Source organism: Lampris incognitus, chromosome 5 (genome assembly GCF_029633865.1).
Source record: "Lampris incognitus isolate fLamInc1 chromosome 5, fLamInc1.hap2, whole genome shotgun sequence".
NCBI lineage: Eukaryota > Metazoa > Chordata > Actinopteri > Lampriformes > Lampridae > Lampris > Lampris incognitus.
Window position 1 is genome coordinate 27302066 of NC_079215.1, and position 20170 is coordinate 27322235.

At 41.6% G+C, this 20170-nt stretch overlaps 1 protein-coding gene across 2 annotated transcripts; it reads right to left on the reverse strand.

Moving 5' to 3' along the window:
* Positions 1-7501: 7501 nt before the first annotated feature.
* On the reverse strand, positions 7502-20144 carry LOC130112698 (stromal membrane-associated protein 1-like). Of its 2 annotated transcripts, none has more exons than XM_056280162.1 (10): positions 19883-20144; positions 19307-19440; positions 18993-19078; positions 18809-18884; positions 18138-18206; positions 17385-17460; positions 15829-15959; positions 15255-15471; positions 8264-8601; positions 7502-8167 (listed from the first exon to the last, which is right to left on the reverse strand). In XM_056280162.1, exons 1-10 carry the CDS (start codon positions 19998-20000, stop codon positions 8033-8035), a joined length of 1380 nt encoding a protein of 459 aa, XP_056136137.1. In that variant the 5' UTR covers positions 20001-20144; the 3' UTR covers positions 7502-8032. The 2 variants fall into 2 exon arrangements, with proteins under 2 accessions (XP_056136137.1, XP_056136136.1); XM_056280161.1 differs by having other exon boundaries at positions 18794-18884.
* Between the last annotated feature and the right edge of the window lie 26 nt (positions 20145-20170).

Below are 20170 nucleotides of genomic sequence, written 5' to 3' on the forward strand. Positions count from 1 at the left end.
CATCCACTTCACCCTCCTACCCTCTGGCAGGAGGTACTGTAGCATCTGTGCTGCCCCCACCAGACTATGCAACAGTTTCATTCCTCAGGGTGTGAGGTTCCTTAACAGCCTGAACACTCAGACCTTACGCACAATGACCTTTTGACCTTCCTTTTGCACAATTAACTGTACTGTCACTTTAAACAACACACCTACCTGCACAACTATCACTGCTAGAAACTCAGTGTCTGTGTCGGGGGTCCTTATGATGTTTAGGTTTGTGAAGAGCTTTTTTGTTTTTAATGTACTTCTTGTTTTTTAATATTCATTGTGCATTATTTGTTTTTATATGGCACTGTGGTCCATGTGAAACACAATCTCATTCCCCGTATGTATGAGACATGCATATGCAAAAATTACAATAAAAGCAGTTTAAGTCTAAGTCTAGTTTGGAAAAATGAAAGTAAAGAGGTGCACTTGTTAACTATGAAGGAATTGGAGGTATTGTCACTGGGATTGAGAAGTCTGTTTATTGTGGAAAAGAGAGCCTTGGGGTTTGTTGAGCCAGAGAGTATGAGGTTTGAGTAGCAGGTGGACCGGGCTGTGATGAGAGCATCTTTTTATTGTTGAGGGTAGTCTGTGTAGGCCTGGAAATGCACGGTTAAACCAGTTTTCTTGCAGAATCTTTTGAGCTGGTGCTTATGGGAGTCCATTTGATGGAGTTCAGGAGTATACCAGGGAGATGAGTGTGTGAATGAGACTGTTTTGGTTTTAACGGGGGCCAGTTGATCAAGACAGGAGGAGTGTGTGCCATTATAATAATTAACAAGGGATGGTCAGGGATGGTCAGTCAGGGATGGTCAGACAGTGGGGGAGGGAAGGCAGACATTTTATCTTAGAGATCGATCAATCAATCAATCAATCAATCAATCAATCAAGATCTTGGCCAAACTCTAACTCTAACTCCAACTCTAACCTGAACCTGTGCTTGTGGGTTAGTTAGGGTTAGGGATTGGGTTTGTATTACGGTTACTACAAATCTGAGCGAGGGACGGACATTTTGACAAGGTAGGCCAAACAGTCAAAACTCCAGGAGTGGTGGCAAGTATGATTTCAACCCATTTGTAAATGCATTTTAGAGCGTATTTACACACTGTTTTGTCAGTGTTATTGAGAAAAATCATTGTGCACATTCCGTCATGTGAAAATACAAACTAAAGGTGTAAGGCAATTTACATCCAGTAATGATATGCCAAGCCTTCTTGTGATTTAAATCCACTTTGCGATAAGCCAAGACCACAGGCACCTGTCAGGAAAGGAAGTCAGTTTTGATGACGGATATCTCATGAAAGCTAAGCTGTTTGCTTTGCAGCTCTGATCTCACATCACAGTAAAGTGCACATTGTCGTTACAGGTTTGATGATTCCAATAGATCAAAGTAAAAGAGGTCAGATGTTTTAGTAAGTATGTCCCCCCAACTTTGTTAGGCTGATGGCTATTTGATACTTGTTTTGTGCATGTTTCCAAAAGTGGTTTAGTAAAATAATGATGTATAATCCCACAAGAAGTAAATGCAACAACTGATGTAACCTTTAGCGAGGAGCTGAATCCCCTTGGATTTTTTCCGAAATTTCTTATCAACCAAACCCATAAATCTGTAATGAGAGTCAGCCATTGCCAACTATGAGTACATGTGTTAGTTATTGTGTGTATTCTCCTTCCACTGCTTCAAAAATGTTCACTCTCGGTTTTATATTCAAGTCAAGCTTATTTGTAGTATAGCCTAAAATCCCAAAGTAGTCCCAAAGGGCTTTATGGTCAGTACAAATATAACAATATATGACAATATATGACAGATGACATCCTCGACACAAATAAGGAAAAACTCCACAAGAAAAACCTTATCAGGAAAAACATGGGAGAAACCTGAGGAGGAGCAACAGAGGAATGATCCCTCTTCCCGGACGGACAGACATACAATAAGTGTAAAATGGACAAAAGCAAAAAATACACAAAATGTATTTTATACACTCTATACAAAATGCGAGACTGCAAAGGAAATATTACAAGTTAAACATGTGAAAACACCAAATGAATTAATGAATCAGCGAAGCTCGGCTGACTCACTTCTTTAACCAGAGGTGGCAAAACCATATCCATAAAGTAAAAGTACTCACCATGCATTTGATCCACCCATGTACTATCAGCTGATTTCATTATCTAGTTTCCCCCTGCCCAACTGAAGAGTGGTGTGGATTAGAATCAATTGGTTTAGTACATGGGGGGAACAAATATATGGTTAGGATTTTTACTTTCTGGACAGGGTTTTGCCACCTCTGCTTCTGTCTGCCTCTCACTTTGCAAGTATGCCTAATCTTTCGGGTGACATTTCCCCCAAATTAAAAATAAGCCCCTGTAACTGGCATGTTTAGTTAGGTATTAGCTTTGCCTACGACAGATAACTTCAAGGCTGGTGCGCATGAGATATCCGTCTCCAAAACAGAGTGAGTGCAGGAATGTTGCTGTGTATCTCAGTTGAGAAGGCCCATATGAGGGCCGGGGGAGAGAAGAGACATTCTTCACTCTGCCGACAGTCTCTATTCTGGAGCGGTGCTAAGTTTGACACCGACTCTGAGAGGAATAGCTAACCTCTTTGCCAGAGGTCACAGCCAGGGTACGGCATCAGACGTACCTGTGAAAGTTTTAAACTCTGCCTCAAAGCATCAAGTATTCTTCAGGGCTTTTGAAATCAGGCCAAGAATGAGCCGGAGCAGAGTTTAAGCATGCTGCATCTTGTGCAAACACATCAAAATTCACCAGAGTTGTTATACATTTTACTGTTCCTGATATTGCCAAAGAGTTACTGACTTGAAGTTTATGCTTTTTTTCTTTTCTTTTTTTTTTCAAATGGTGTATTAAAAATCCTCACTGTTGCTATTCACATAAAGAAGTTTGGAGTGGCATTTGATTAGAGCACACAATGGAAAGATAACAGAAATAATGAAAGGGGGGATTTCAACAGGTTGGGCTAGTTCAGGAAAGCAAAGCCCTCTCTTATCTCTCCATCTGCAAACAATGGCAGAGCTGCAAAACGCAGGAGCGAGCTGCTTTTGCACAAATTGAAACGGTCATCATGGCAAATGATCATCAAACACGAACAAAAAATGGTTTTCAATCCTTTAACATTGTGATATGAACAAACAAAACTCAATGAGGTAATGATGAAAATAACATTTGACTTCTGCAGATTGTAAAATATGCCTTTTTGTTGTGTTCAACTTTTAAAGAACAAATAAAAATGTAATACATATCTGTTGACTGAGACAGCTGCCTGGGCAATGCTGCTCAAAGGCAGAAAAGACTGAGGAGCATTTCACTTCCAGAGCAACTAAATGGTGTGACTCAGCTTTCCCTAAATTCTCCCCAAAGCCTGCTTCACAACAGACATGTGATACATATAATCAAACAAAATATTACATTGCTTGCTCCAGCCACACCTTGCTGTGTATGAAAAGTCTCATGCAGTGGATTGATTTGGAGTGGCTGTCAGGCCTTATATATAGGTACGGCCTCAAAGTTGACAGCTTGTGGTCTACTTGGATATTACTGTTCTGCTGTCGAGGTACCATGCTGCCATCAAGTGTTCAAGAAGCTCCACACCAAAAGGTATTGCAGGTGTAGATATTAACAACTTCAGGGTTATTCAATAAATTATTCAATTCATAACTTCATAAATAAGTACTAACTTAGATACTTTCAAGTTTGGAGAATCAAATGAAAAGGAGAAAAAAATGTTATTTAAGAATTCAGTTTGTTCAGTGAAGGCACTGTGAGTAAGTCTACTTCTATGCTGGCCTCTGTATTTCAGCAGTGTGAAGGCCCACAAGTAACTTTGGCTCATAAGCACCTCGTTCTACCATGCAATCTAAGGTGGCCTGCTGCCATTTAGTAGGTCAAAATTCTTCTTGTTACAAACACATATGGATAAAACAGATGAAATATGGACATAAATGAGAGAGATGCTAGGTGATGCTAGGAGATGCTATGCAGGGTGCTTACCCACAGGTCCAGACACTGAAGCAAATCTTTTTTTTCTAGTGTCTAGAGGTCATATATTAAATGTGTGATCAGAGAGAGCAGCCCATTATACTGGTCATCATAGCCTTGAAGAAGAGATCTAAGTGACTTTATGAAGGGGCTGATCATAAAGGAAGACGGAGTCAGCTTCTGGTGAAGCGGTCTGCTCAGTTTGCTGATGTTTCACATCAGAGAGCTGCTCTAAGGTGATGGTGAATTGGGAAGCCGAGGGAGACAACAGAGATAACCTCGAATAGAAGCATCTAATCCCCAACTCTCATATATTTGCTTTGGTTCAGGATGCAAGGAAAAATATTGCATCTTGCGGCGGCAATGAAGGGGGTTCCAGCACAATTGGAGCTATGCTTTGTCTGAAAATGAGAAACCTAAGACCTTATGGTTAGCTTACCTCAGTCGTAACGCTAACTTTATGAGCTTGCAAAGAAGGCTGGAGGGATGGACGAGTGGAAAAGAGATGGAGATGGTGTGATTTAGAGATCTTCGGTGGTCTTTATGTGCATGAAGATCTTTTGGCACTTTTGTCATAGAATTCTTTCAAAAAAGGAGGCAGTAGGGGGGAAAAAACCAATTAGACTCAAGAAATTCTGTCAAAATTATAGCTGACACTATAATTCTCTACTCATTCACTTGCATTTATCTTGCCTACATAGTTCAGTCAAAATTCTGCTTGTTGTGTGAAATAAGCTGAATAATAGTCCTAGTGAGAATCAAGTTGGATGTAAAGTTTTGCATATCAGTGCAGAGGTGTAACTTATCTTGGCACAGTCCATAATTTGATCCTTTGAGGATCAAATATTAGCGAATAAAATCTATTCAGCCTGTCAACAGTCTTAAATTGTTGCTTTGTTTGCAAAGTACTCCACATTTCTTTAATGTAGTGTGAGGTTTGACAATGTACAAAAATTTCAATTTTGGGGGGAGAAAATTCTGGAAAAAAAAAATCATAGGCTATTTTCTGTCTGTCATTGATATTGTTCTGCCTCATGAGTGTAGCTGTATGTTTAGCTGATGTCGTAGCGCCCTCTTGTGGTAGTATATAGCCATGGTTGTTATTGTTTAACTTGGTGCACACGAGGCTCCCTGAACCAGTGTGACGTTACCTTGGTGCTCTCGTCTCTAGCAGTCGTCAGTTCTGCAGTTCTTCAACACTGTTTTTCTTATTTTCCTGCCAGCTAAAGCAACATCTGAGTACAGTTTGTATGTTAACAAATATATTAATATACTCAGCCGACTTGTTATCTAGCTAAGTTAGACTAGGCTAGATCCGTTAGCTCTATATTTTATGTTAGCCGCGATGTCGCATTTCTGTTGCTAGCTGTAATGTTGCATGCATTTCTGATACAGCGTCTGTATTGTGTTACAGTTTCACAAGTTTCCAACTAAAGTTGATGGAAGAGAATCCCTGTCTGTCTTTCTTTGGAAGGGTTATCTGGTGGGATGTAGCTAGCACCAAATAGCTAGCAAGACCTACACAGATATTTTGTGAATTATTCCCATCGGGTTTGCTCAGACATTTGGCACACTATTACCTTTTTCTGTGTACAGGACAATTTATTGTAAGACTGTTATAATCACTGTGGGCTCAAGTTTTGACATTTTCAAAAACTTGCCCCATCTTTTCATGTCTGAGGGATGGAAGATCCTGTGTACCAATTTGGTAGAGTTTTAACCCGAAACGTGTGTTAATTTTGCACTTTTTGAAAAACAGAAGATGGGGGACTTCATAACTGACTTTGCTTTGAAACAGTGTTGTTTCATGTGCAGTGTTTTCTTACATGTTCATTGGTTGATAAATCCATTTCGACTGTACATCTGATTACATATCTGAACACAGCCACGGATTGCTCACATAGTGAAAAGGATAACCTACATTTGTGGTGAATGGCTAATAGGCTATATCCTTTCTCTATTAACTGGCCCAGCCCATCACCTTAATACTTTTGTCCTTGTTCCCGTTTGCAGTTGATGTCATACAATTATATGACAAAAACAAACCTTTGAGAAACCTCATTCTAACAAATTATGTGCTGCCAATATTTTTGGCTTCGATCCCAAGCCGTTTTGGGGTCCTAATCAGAATTCGATGAGCCCCAAAACCAGTGTCCCAGCAACACATCATTACTCATGTGACTACACAGAACCACAGGGCCAAGGACGTTCGGGTGGCGTGGCGGTCTATTCTGTTGCCTACCAACACGGGGATCGCCAGTTTGAATCCCCGTGTTACCTCCGGCCTGGTCGGGCGTCCCTACAGACACAATTGGCCATGACTGCAGGTGGGAAGCCGGATGTGGGTATGTGTACTGGTCGCTGCACTAGCGCCTCCTCTGGTCGCTCGGGGCACTTGTTGAGGGGGGGGGACTGGGGGAATGACGTGATCCTCCCACACGCTATGTCCCTCAGGTGAAACTCCTCACTGTCAGGTGAAAAGAAGCAGCTTGCGACGCCACATGTGGCATGTGGTAGTCTGCAGCCCTCCCCTGGATCGGCAGAGCGGGTGGAGCAGAGATCGGGATGGCTTGGAAGAGTGGGGTAATTGGCCGGATACAATTGCGGAGAAGAAAAAAAAAAATAACCACAGGGCCGTAAGTGGCCGTTTAGTTTGCTTAAGCCTCTGGCTGGCCTCATCTACAACTTCCATCCATCCATCCATCCATCCATTATCCAAGCCGCTTATTCCTGCTCTCAGGGTCATGGGGATGCTGGAGCCTATCCCAGCAGTCATTGGGCGGCAGGCAGGGAGACACCCTGTACAGGCCACAAGTTCATCACAGGGCTGACACATCCACACGTAGGGACAATTTAGTATGGCCAATTCACCTGACCGACATGTCTTTGGACTGTAGGAGGAAACCCACGCAGACCAGTGGAGAACATGCAAACTCCACACAGAGGAACGACCCACAAGGGTGGACTATCCCGGGGCTCGAACCCAAGAACTTCTTGCCGTGAATCTTAAACTTGATTCATCGAAACATTCTGGCTTGAATCTATTGCTTGAACATAAGGGGTCAAAACCTCTACCACTACAAAGTGAGCTAGACTTTTAGCATGAATAAAGAAAGCATCCTTACATGGGCTACCAGTTGATTATAACACTGATAAAGATTTCATTGATTAGATTTGAAAGAGGCTTTGCAAATGGTTAAGTATTTGTAATACGATCCGGCCATCTAGCCGTATTGAGCTTTGTTCATGAGAAAAGTGTTAAGGTAAAAGGATCAAAGTTGGCAGGTGAGACCAGATACGTTGCCCATTAGTAACAGAGTAGACCTTTACAGTGATGTCATTTCCTGGCTCTCAAGACTTCATCTGGATTCAGTGTTCAAGCAAAATTAAAAATGATTAGGCTTTAGAGGTCCATCACATTCGGACCATAAAAACAGCAGCTAATTAAAAGACTCAACAAAATCATACCATTGGATTAATATACTTTATTTTATTTTTTTACAGGGGAACCACAGGTACTTAAAAGGTTATACAGCGCTGTACATTCGGGAGCACTATTGTCAAGACATGATAGTCATATCTTTAAATCTCCCTTTAAATACTATTCATTTTAAATTTTCCATAATTTTATAATGATACAGTGATACAATAAAAGCTTGTGCAACTGGTCCTGCAGCTTTTCTGATATGTTGATGGTCTTTTTGGGAGAGTCTACCTTGTTTTGTTGTTTTTTTTCCAAAAAAAGGAAAATAAAATGTATGTTCAAAAACCAGATGATGAGCAGAAACTGCTGACCATTAAAGATGTATGACTCCCAATTCACTCACACAATAGAGAGAAATAGAGAGACAGAGAGAAAGAGAAAAAAAAAGTTTTCATCTTCAGGGGAATGGTCAATGCTGGAAATGGGCATCAGTTCATAGTGGGCTTCAGAGATACGCAAGATTTGTTTTTCACCAATTACAACCACTCCTCTTACTTTTCCAATCACTGACTCTTCAAAGGCTCACTTCCATAGCTGTGTGCTGAGGGTCTGGCCAGAAGCATTGGCTGCCCAACCACCCATAGCTGAGGTAGGTTGGCCAAAAGCCATCTGTCCTCCAGCACCATTAAGAGTCATCCCTGACATCTGCTGGTTCATCTGAGGGTGGAAGAGAGAGAAGTTAACACTGTGATCAAATTTTTACTTGGGTAATTAGTACATCAACATACCAGTGGAGGTTTAACTTCTCCATACCTGACTCATGTTCCACTGAGCTTGCTGCCCAGGTTGGATAGCGTACATGCCCTGAGCAGGTACCATGCCCGCAGGCATGGTTCCACCTTGTGGTCCCATCATTCGGGGTGCCATGCCCATCACACTTGTGTTGGGGGCACTCCCCATGAACCCATTGGGCATTGTCATGCCAACCATCACACCAGAGTTAGGCCCCATCATGGCTGCCCCACTCTGAGCCATCATGGCACCCATGACTGTGGTGGGAGGCATAGCCGTCCCCATGCCAGGGAAGGCCTGGTAGCAGGCAGTGGCTTGGACAGGGAACTGCATCTGAGAGGGACCCATGAACATGCCAGCTGATCAACAGGGAAGAAATGCAAAAAACAGAGAAAAAGTATTATATAACGAAAATAGTTAATTTAAAGGTAAAATTCACCGATTTTCAACCTTATTTCTGGCTATCTGCAACAGGGATTGCACATGAAAAACACCTGCAGGTGTCCCCGATTGTTTCTGCGTCTCTGCGGCAGTAGCGAAATGGCATTTGGACTACAATAGAGGCTTACGTGCAATGCATTCTGATATGTGTGTAGGCACTGTGGGAAAGACTGAGCAGGCGAATGCCAATTTCTCCCATCAACATAGTGAGGATTTTAACCCAAGCCACTAAGGATGCACAAGCCAGTGCATTCTTCGTGCCGAGCCCAAGCCCGGATAAATGGAGAGGGTTGCGTCAGGAAGGGCATCCGGTGTAAAATCTTTGCCAAATCAAATATCCGGATCATAAATAAGATTTCCATACAGGATCGGTCGAAGCCCGGGTTACCAACGACCTCCACCGTACGGTTAACCAGCAGGTTGCCGGTGGAAACCATGCTACTGTTGGGTGAAGGAGAAGGAGAGGGGGCAGAAATGTCCAGAGGCAGCGAGAGAGGAGGGAAGGTAGGAGTGTGGAGGTGAGAGTCGGAACTTTGAATGTTGGCACTATTACTGGTAAAGGGAGAGAGTTGGCTGATATGATGGAAAGAAGAAAGGTAGGCATACTGTGTGTGCAAGAGACTAGGTGGAAGGGGAGTAAGGCCAGGAGTAACGGAGGTGGGTTCAAACTCTTCTACCATGGTGCGAATGAGAGGAGAAATGGGGTAGGGGTAATTCTGAAGGAAGAGTATGTCAAGAGTGTGCTGGAGGTGAAGAGTGTCAGACAGAGTGATGAGTATGAAGCTGGAAATCGACGGTGTATTGCTGAATGTTATCAGTGCAATGCCCCGCAAGTTGGGTGTGAGATGGAAGAGAAAAGAATTCTGGAGTGAGTTGGATGACGTGGTGGAGAGGGTACCCAAGGAGGAGAGAGTGGTGATTGGAGCGGACTTCAATGGACATGTTGGTGAAGGGAACAGAGGTGATGGGTAGGTATTGTGTCAAGGAGAGAAATGTGGAAGGACAGATGGTGGTGGATTTTGCAAAAAGGGTGGAAATGGCTGTGGTGAATACATATTTCAAGAAGAGGGAGGAACACAGGGTGACGTACAAGAGTGGAGCAAAGTGCACACAGGTGGACTATATCTTATGTAGAAGGTGGGATCTAAAAGGGATTGGAGATTGCAAGGTAGTGACAGGGGAGACCGTAGCCAGGCAGCATCAGATGGTGGTCTGTAGAATGACTCTGGAGACCAAGAAGAGGAAGTGAGTGAAGGCAGAGCCAAAGATCAAATGGTGGAAGTTGAAGAAAGACGACTGTTGTGTGGAGTTCAGGGAGGAGTTAAGACCGGCACTGGGTGGTAGTGAAGAGTTGCAGGATGGCTGGGCAACCACTGCAGAAATAGTGAGGGAGGTACTTGGTGTGTCATCAGGACAGAGGAAGGAAGACAAGGAGACTTGGTGGTGGAATGAGGAAGTACAGCTAATTATACAGAGGAAGAGGTTGGCAAAGAAGAAGTGGGATAGTCAGAGAGATGAAGGAAGTAGACAGGAGTACAAGAAGACGCAGTGTAAAGCAAAGAGAGAGGTGGCAAAGGCAAAGGAAAAGGCGCATCGTGAGTTGTATAACAGGTTAGACACTAAGGAATGAGAAAAGGACTTGCACCGATTGGCTAGACAGAGGGACCGAGCTGCGAAGGATGTGCAGCAAGTTAGGGCGATCAAGGATAGATATAGAAATGTACTCACAAGCGAGGAAAGTGTGCTGAGAAGGTGGAAGGAGTACTTTGAGGGGCTGATGAATGAAGAAAATGAGAGAGAGAGAAGGGTGGATGATGTAGGGATAGTGAATCAGGAAGTGCAGTGGATTAGCAAGGAGAAAGTGAGGGCAGCTATGAAGAGGATGAAGAGTGGAAAGGCAGTTGGTCCTGATGACATACCTGTGGAGGAATGGAGATGTTTAAGAGAGATGGCAGTGGGGTTTTTAACTAGATTGTTTAACACAATCTTGGAAAATGAGAGGATGCCTGAGGAGTGGAGAAGAAGCATACTGGTACCGATTTTCAAGAACAAAGGCGATGTGCAGAACTGTAACAACTACAGTATAAAGTTGATCAGCCACAGCATGAAGATATGGCAAGGAGTAATAGAAGCTAAGTTAAGAGGAGAGGTGACGATTAGCAAGCAGCAGTATGGTTTCATGCCACGGGAGAGCACCACAGATGCGATGTTTGCTTTGAGAATGTTGATTGAGAAGTATAGACAAGGCCAGAAGGAGTTGCATTGTGTCTTTGTAGATTTAGAGAAAGCATACGACAGGGTGCTGAGAGAGGAAGTGTGGTATTGTATGAGGAAGTCGGGAGTTGCAGAGAAGTATGTAGGAGTGGTGCAGGATATGTATGAGGGAAGTGTGACAATGGTGACGTGTGCGGTTGGAATGACAGATGGGTTCAAGGTGGAGGTGGGATTACATCAAGGATTGGCTCTGAGCCCTTTCTTGTTTGCAATGGTGATGGACAGGTTGGCGGACAAGATCAGGCAGGAGTCTCCATGGACGATGATGTTCGTGGATGACATTATGGTCTGTAGCGAGAGTAGGGTGCAGGTTGAGGAGAGCCTGGAGAGGTGGAGGTATGCACTGGAGAGAAGAGGAATGAAAGTCAGTAGGAGCAAGACGGAATACCTATGCGTGAATGAGAGGGAAGACAGTGGAATGGTCAGGATGCAAGGAGTGGAGGTGATGAAGGCATATGACTGTAAATGCTTGGGGTCAACTGTCCAAAGTAACAGGGAGTGCAGGAGAGAGGTGAAGAAGAGAGTGCAGGCAGGGTGGAGTGGGGTGGAAAAGAGTGTCAGGAGTGATTTGTGACAGAAGGGTACCAGCAAGAGTTAAAGGGAAGGTTTACAAGTTGGTTGTGAGACCAGCTATGTTATATGGTTTGGAGACAGTGGCACTGATGAAAAGACAGGAGGCGGAGCTGGAGGTGGCAGAGTTGAAGATGCTAAGATTTTCACTGGGAGTGACGAAAGAGGACAGGATTAGGAACAATCATATTAGAGGGACCGTTCAAGTTGGACGGTTTGGAGACAAAGCAAAAGAGGCAAGCTTAAGATGGCTTGGACATGTGTGGAGGAGAGATGCTGGGTATATTGGGAGAATGATAATAATATGGAGCTGCCAGGGAAGAGGAAAAGAGGAATGCCAAAGAGGAGGTTTATGGATGTGGTGAGGGAAGACATGAAGGTGGCTGGTGTGACAGAGGAAGATGCAGAAGACAGGAAGAAATGGAAACGGATGATCCGCTGTGGTGACCCCTAACGGAAGCAGCCGAAAGTAGTAGTAGTAGTAGTAGTAACATAGTGAGATTTTCTTTTTCTTCAATCGACCACATTACTCGTCGGTACGGATTGCACATACACAAAACAATCTGTGACATTTCCCTTTAACATTTTGCAGTGGAAGGTGTAGTGCAGGCCCCAGAAAGCTTAAAAACCTGGTTTGTGTCAGGCATTACATGCTGTGTGCATGGATTTGCATCTATATGATGGATAAAACGACAGTGACCTATGCAGTAAATTACTTTAACTTGTGAAAGAGAACCACGTAAGAGGGATATCACCATGCAACAAAAAGGTCAAACAAGGGATTGAGGAAATGCAAAGATTTGGACCAGCAACTTAATATCAGTTATCAGCATCATCTTAATATTACATTTTTGGCTTCAAATTTTCATTTGTTTATCTAAACAGAGCCCATACAGATTAATCAACCTCAAAAAAGGTAAACTGGCCAGTGTCAACCATTTGGACATTTTTACTGTAATCCCTGCGGCTTGATAATAACTGCAAATTATAATTAAAATAACCAGGTGAGAGACATGAAAGGAAGTAGGAACATGCCACTTTTGGAGCACTTCAGTAGGAGTAAAAAAGCAGGATTTAAAAAAAAAATTGTTTATGGAGAGGGGTGTTATAATATTGTATCAAGGGTCATTCCCGCACTGGATTGTCCATGCACTATACTTTTACTTTGCGTCTGAAAATATTGTATGTTGTACTGTTGTGCATGTATTTTAAATGTGTGTACTATTTTGTACTGTTGTGTATGAATGCTACATATTCCAAATATATGTGGCTCTCAGTGAGAAAGCAGGCTGGAGGAAGGGATTTTTTTCTCAGTAGGATGACAGACACCTGTCAGGATAGATCTTGTGGATCTGTTGCTTTGAATTCTGCTTTATTAAAAAAAATATTTTTAAAAAAAAGAATCACTAATAACCCCTTTCCACCAAATTAGCTCTGGTTCTTGAACCTGCTCTGTTCAAGATTCTTGGAACTTTGGTGCAATTTAGTGAACCTGCCAGTGTTTCCATCAGTTTTGAGCCATTGTAATCAAGGATACATCATCAATGGAGAGCATTGCACTGTGCAGTTTATTTTAGAATCACCATTAAACTAATGTAAAAAAAAAAAATCGCACACCCAAGGAGTTCTTTTTAATATGCTTCTTTAGTCAAAGACTAATAAAGAAGCATATCAAAAAGAACTTGGGTGTGCGATTTTTACATCAGTTTGATAGTGATTTTTAAATATGATTTATTTTAATTAGCACCCCATCCCAGAGAAATCAAGTTTTCGTTGCACCTGCATCTGAAAGAAGTTTGTAGTTTATTATTTGTTTTGGAGTTTGAGTGTGCCTTGGCCAACTCTTTGACTAGTTGAGCATACAGCTTACTCTCTTGTGCTACTCTTGAGCATTTTCTGAAACTTGAGAGATGACAAAATCATCACCAAGCTTTGGGTTTCATTGGCAGACGACTGCACGCTTTTCCCCCCCCCCAATGATTTCTCACTTTACTTCTCCATTGTTGCCTTCTCCATCTCTCTTTCCAGCCTAGAATATGACACACCCACAGATGTCAACACAGTTCCCACTTCAGGTCCTACTATTTTTTGGTTCCAGCTGGGAACCAACTTTTAGGGTTCCAAATCAATTTAATTTTGGTCGAAATGCTCTGAACCGTTAAAAATTAGGTGCGTGAACTGGAACAGAACCAGTTCCATGCTGGTGGAAAACGGGAAGGGCCAACCTGCAGAAAAGCCAAGATAGGCATCTGTAAATGTCACTGGATTATATCAGGCTCATACAGTCATACTTGAAGGGAATACTGCGTGGCATTGACGTTAAAGTTTTCTATCAAGCATTTTAAATGCCTGTTTAGTAAACACCTTGAATGGGTTTTTTCAGATTCCGACAACTTTATTTATCCTAAAAGGGCAATTCAGTTTTACAATCTACCCAGACCATACACATACTCACAGACAAGTGGCAATCATCGGTATGTCAGAGACAATATACAGAGCAGTACATGGGCAAGAGATGCACACTGTCACCCTCGTCTGGCCTTGCATGCAGACTCACACGAGGACCAGGCAACGGATAAAAATTCACATAAGTTAAAAAAATAAAATAAACAAATACATAAATGAAATATCCTAAGGTGGGTTTTAATGTTCCTCTCGATGCTTGAAGTCTAGCTGGCCAAGCAAATCATCCAGTGGGGGCAAATCAGTGCGTTAAAATATTTCACAGCATCCATGGTTCCATGGTTTAACAGTTTCTTATTCACCTAAAATTAAATTTAGGTATTTTTGCCCTTTTTTGGGCCTATTTTATAAAAGAAAAGTTGGAATGAGAATACCAAGGTATATGAGGGCTGTCATCAGAGATATAGCTATCCGGTTTGAGGGTTCTGGATTTCTTCTTCATGAGGAACTTATCGACCATTTTTCTTCACATTAAGGTGTAGACACGAGTCTCTTATTACATTCACATTCAGTTAGCTCTCTAGATTGAAAAAACTAACCATGTGATTTTCGTTTTGAGAATCAATAAACCTTAGATTGAAAAAACTAACCATGTGATTCTCCTTTTGAGACTCAAACCTTAAAGCTATAAATCTCTAGATTGAGACTGGGCAGCAGGGCTGGGAAGCAACCCTTCATTTTGGAGAAGTTATTCCCATAGTCCCATAAATTGTTGGAAGAAGCCTACATTTCTGGGGTCATCTTATCAGGGTGGTTTTTGTAATTTATGTCCAACATGGGTTACGAATTTCACACACCACATTTTGTAATCATAAAATGCAAAATGTGCATTATTGAACCAGCGATGATGGTTGAAGATATGGACAAATGAATACATCCATGCAAAAATGAGCTTCAAGTGTTAAATCACTAACCAACATCAGAATGAAAGAGTTGTTACTGTATAGCCATGTGACGCTGCTTGCTTGTACCAAATTATAAACACACAATTACAATACATTATAGGAAAGGCCACCTACCACACTTAGTGGTGAAAAACCGTAATACAGGATACCAATAAAAGCTAGTTAGGCTGTCGTAAAAATGGTACCACTATGACAGCCCCTATAATAATCCCAAGAATATACCAGCCTCATCTTCTATCCTTTACAATCTTTGTTAAAGGTGTCAAACTCATGGACTAAGAAGGAAAAGGTTTCTAACCGATCAAGATTATTCTCAAAGAAACACGTCTGTGTAAAATCTTAAACAAGCATGTCCTTACCAGCGGGGGTTTGCTGGGACATACTGCTAGTTCCATAGAGGGACAGGATGGAGTCCTTGGAAAGCGGCTTCTTGGCTACATCATCCCCTTTGCTGCTGGCACCATTATCGCTGAACAAGTCAAGCTCTCCCTGACATGACCCTGAGCTGACCCCCACTGCTACTGCCCCTCCTGCCGGAGCTTGTGTTGGGGTACTGGTGGGGTTACTGGAGTTAGCCTGAAGGAAGAAAGAGTAAAGGAAATCGATACCAGGTTTCTGATTCACTGATCAGCTGGACTGGAATCAAGAACCATATGACAATAGATTAAAAAAAATAGACTTAACTATTTATATTTCCTACTTGTCTGATGCTCTGACAGAGCACGAGTTATAAATAATCCAGCAAACTGTGACTCACAAAAGGTCCACAAATGGTCCAGTATACTGTAGTTATACAAGTGAGGGTCAGCAACATTCAGAAATACAAGTACTTTAGCTGAACTGTGCTCAAGTATACTATTTTGTAAAACTTTGTAAGAGATATCGAAATGTACTGAATTAAAGTTTATCATCATCATTATTTCTTGGTTTTACCTGAGTAAACTGAGCAGAAGGGTTGGATGAGGGGAGGGGGTTGGATACCATAGGTCCAAATATGTCCAGGTCGTTGTTGTTCTGAGTTGTGCTTGTGCTACCATTGTTAGCTGAAACAGCTGCTGGTGCATCTGTGGCAGAAAGGTGAGAAAACTGGTTTGACAGGTGGCAAAAACAGATACACTAAAACTACAGCCGAAATGGAACTGAACATGTTCCCACTGCCTTAGTGCGTTTGCTTCTTCTTCTTTTTTTTAATGGGGGGGTGTCACTATGACAGTTATTGACAAGTTGTTGACAAAACAAATACAAATAACTGCTTTAATTGATGCAAGCATTTGTGCCCATTAGCATGTCCCGTAGGTTGGCCCATACAGCTACAAACATTGAGTTACAATGAAAATCAAACTAGCCTAACTACTTAGCACAATTAAGCTTTCAGTAGTAAACTGAAAGAATACAAACTCCACAACATATCTAATCTCCATATCACTTTTGATGTAAAATCAGAAATGGGCAAAGGGAGAGACAAGAACTAATCTTGCTCCCTGAACCCATTACCAGAGTCAGATAATGAGAGAAAAGGGTGGTTGTTTTTGTATTTTGGAGAAACCTATCACTATTCTGGTGAGCAGAACTTCATATGATTGTGCTCATTCAAAATAGTGTTGAGTAGCAAATATGTTAGGTGATTTGGGAAGGGAGCAGTGGGGAAATCTCCCATCAAAAAAGGCCGTTTGTCGAGCTTGTAGTTTTAATTGTAAAAATAAGGAGAACAAGAACAATCTATTCAATTGTGATGCAAAACAGCAATAAACTGTAGATGTTGAGGAAGAGATGAGAGCCATTAGAATTAGGGATGCAACAGTTGCTAACTCTCTACAGATGAAGAGTCATATCAGGCAAACAAGCAAGGATAATGGAGTTCACAACTAAGTGTTGGATATTCTTTCCAAATCATTGACACTGCTGACAATTAGTCAAACGTGCCTTGAAGAGACTGCAATCACATTTTTTTGTCATAGTTATCCATGTTGAAAAATTGCTAGTGTTGTTATGGGGCTCTTGAAATCTGTAACAATGTGCTTGGAGAGGAAAGGGCAGGATATGTAAAAAGGTTGGCAACAATCAGAACACTATATGAATTTCTCAGACCAGCAAATAACAGACATTACAACAATATTTAGTGCAACACAATAAAGTAAGGTTCCTATAGAACTGCTACGTTTCATTACTTCTCCATGACAAACAGCAAATTTCTGTCATCATTCAATAATGGTTACGAAAATAGCTGCCGATGGTCAGTCAGCCAGTAGAAATGTTAATGGTCTTGTTTAAGCAACCTATAGCTCTTAAGCGGAACTTAAGATATAAGGACTTGTTTTTTGCTATATCTCCACTGACCAACTATTGAGCTTGGCATTAAAAGAAGGTGGTTTGGGAAAAAAAACAAACCAAAAAAAAATGATACACATTTTCATGGCATTTCCAAAACATTTTGAACAATAGGATCTTTTCAGGAGTTAAAAAACATTGAGGCAGGGAAAGACACGCACCAAGGCCCAGAAGGTTGACAGAGGGCTCTGAACTCTTCATTGGGCTGATTTTGGGGACGGGCCGGCACTCTTCACTCTTCAACAAAGAAGATTGAGACAAAGTCAATTGAAGTTAAGAAGATACACACTACTTAGATATTAAAATTAACCATAAAATATTCAGGGAGGTTCAAAAGACAGATTAAAGGAACATCAAGTAGGATTCCCCCCATGAGATAGCATAAACTATCCAGAAATGTACCTAGTTAATCATTACTAGTAGTCTGCATCAGTGTCAGTAAAGACCCTGCCTTCTGGATGTATTTGTTTTCTGAATGTTCAGGATGTTTCTGGGTGTAAACATTTTGGCAGTGGGTTTGTCAGTCAATGCCCGGTACCAATAGCACTGCTTGTGTGTGCAACTCTTTGAAACTGCAGCGTTCTGTGAGTTCAGTGCCAGATCGTTACAGGTGAAATGATACCTAATGACCGTCACAGCCCCTAAAAAACAAATACAGTGAGGCCAAAAGCCAAGCAGACAGGGCTCACTCCAAAATCAGAGTGAATCTGGTGTCGGCTTTCCACTGTTGGCAAGCACAGGAGAATATGGTAATGAAAAGCAACACCGAGTTGTGGGCTTCGCATCTTGCTGAACGAGAGAGGAGGGGCCAACATTTCAAAATGTGTTTACAAGCAGCAGAATAATACTCAATATACCTTTTAACTTTCAGATGCCATCATCAGAACTTACCAAGGAAAGTCTATAATATTTACCTTTGCGTAGGACGAAACCTTATTCCCTCTGTCTGGCTCCTTTTCTCTCTTGCCATCCTTCTCTTTCGGCTAGCAAATAAAAGAGAAAATGGATTTGAACAGTAGGCTTGAGATGCATTAAAAAAAAAAATAAGAAAAAATTAAGGCAAGCTGAAATTAAATGGTCAATAATGCTGTCAGTGCTGGACCATTTCCAATTTTAAAAGGATTTATACAAGGGATCAACATTTAAGGTTATTCATCTATTTAAATATGGTTGTCATATATTTGGACTTGGTTTGATTCATCATGATCTCAAAATGTAAAAAAAAAAGTCAAAATTTGGAAAAAACCACATGCCTGATGAGTGCTCATGTTTTTCAGCTATTCAAATGGTATTTTTAACTATGCAATGCATTTACATATTTAATGCATTTCATTTTATTTGAGTCTGGAGTAGCCAGAGGGCCCAAAAGGAAATTTGAAAGAAAGTGATTGGATTAAAAAAAAAGAAGTTAACTCTTGATTCAAGATGCAAGGTAAATTTTGTGAGCAAACAAAAAAGACAGCTTGGCATTTAATATGCTAGGATTTTTTTTTGAGCAAACAAAAAAAGACAACTTGTTTTAAAAAGTGATATAGATCCCCATTAATAAAAGTAGGATGCTAAAGTATACATGATTGCCGCGTACACTGCCTCCATTGGTCCCATTCTTGCTGTAGTACTTCTTTTTCTCATATTTGTCCCTGATAAAGAATTCCACTGCTCTGGGATCAAAGTTAAGTGGAAAAGGGGGCAAAAACCATGCAACACAATAGATAAAGAACAATCTAAACAAGGGTGCTTGGTGTGTGTCTATTAATAATAAAGGATACTGGTCTGTTTGAGGCCTTCTGAAGCTTTCTGGAAGGTTGGCTTCATAAAGCTGTCTGGCCTTGGTGTTACCCATATCCTGTATACTCTAAGACAGAAAAGACAAACGGGATGAGTAGAGAAGACAAATTTAGGTCATAGTAGTATACATTTCCTGTTGTGTGTCTTTTGATAATGATGATGGTAATCATAAGAGGTTAGAATAATGCATTGTTGGAGGAGACAGTCGTATCAATATCCCTCTCCAAGCGAGGCTATTATAAGATATCAGTTAAAAGTCTATTATGAACAGAACGAAGTGGGCTATCAAGCCTACCTGTATTTGTTCTGATGTCCATTGGTCAAGATTGACAGATTTAACTCGGGATATGTGCACGCCTAGATTTCTGTGGATTCCAGCACACCTGATACAGATGAATACACCCAAGTTCCAGGACGCCCATCTTGGACCTGAAGGGGGAAAAGGCGGAGAAGGAGATATGCAAGAGGCAGCTGACAAACATGCATGAACTTGTACTGACTTGGGAAATACTTGAAACATGGCTAGTCTTAAAACAATGACATGGCATAAAAATTGCACTCAATATTTATCAGAGTGACTGCCTACACAGTTAAAAGGTTTTTGAAACAAATGTGCGAAAAAAATCCCTTAGTAGCCTCGTTTAAATCAACCGGCTAGCTAGCTTAGCATTAGCCACTTAGTTCAAGGAAGGGAGGATATCAGCTGACTTGCCCACTGACCCAACTATCTAGTTGGCTAGTTAGCTTAGCTTAACAAGGTAACATAAATGGAAAATTGACTGTATAGAGGCCAGCGTTGGATTTCGGAAAAAAGAGTTACGTTGATATATTAACGTTAAACCACGCGAACAAGTTTGGTCAAATACCGCACCTTTAGCCTCGCAGTCGGCGCAGTACTTGTTGTCTTCCTCTCGTAACATTTTGGACAGGATGGCCTGATGTTGCTCGTTGAGTTTTTGGGCCTTCTCTCTCTCTGAACGAGTCGTCATTTTAACAGCTTAGTGACGATGGCTTCGATACGGGCGATCTATTAAAAATCTTCGTCAATCGTGGCAAATTTCCAATGAAAGACCATAGTCAGAAGGAGGAACAGCTCCGAGACAAATATGAAAATACCCGGAACCGGAACCTCTTTCTCCGCCCACAGTCTCGGGCTGAC

What these genes read in the sequence shown, in the direction of transcription:
- LOC130112698 (XM_056280161.1), bottom strand. Translation starts at nt 20,000, where the DNA reads ATGACGACTCGTTCAGAGAGAGAGAAGGCCCAAAAACTCAACGAGCAA. An exon ending in GGACATCAGAACAAATACAG is followed by an intron (nt 19,079 to 19,306) that starts GTAGGCTTGATA and finishes TTTCTGTCTTAG; the next exon opens with AGTATACAGGATATGGGTAA. An exon ending in AGAAGGCCTCAAACAGACCA is followed by an intron (nt 18,885 to 18,992) that starts GTATCCTTTATT and finishes CTTTGATCCCAG; the next exon opens with AGCAGTGGAATTCTTTATCA.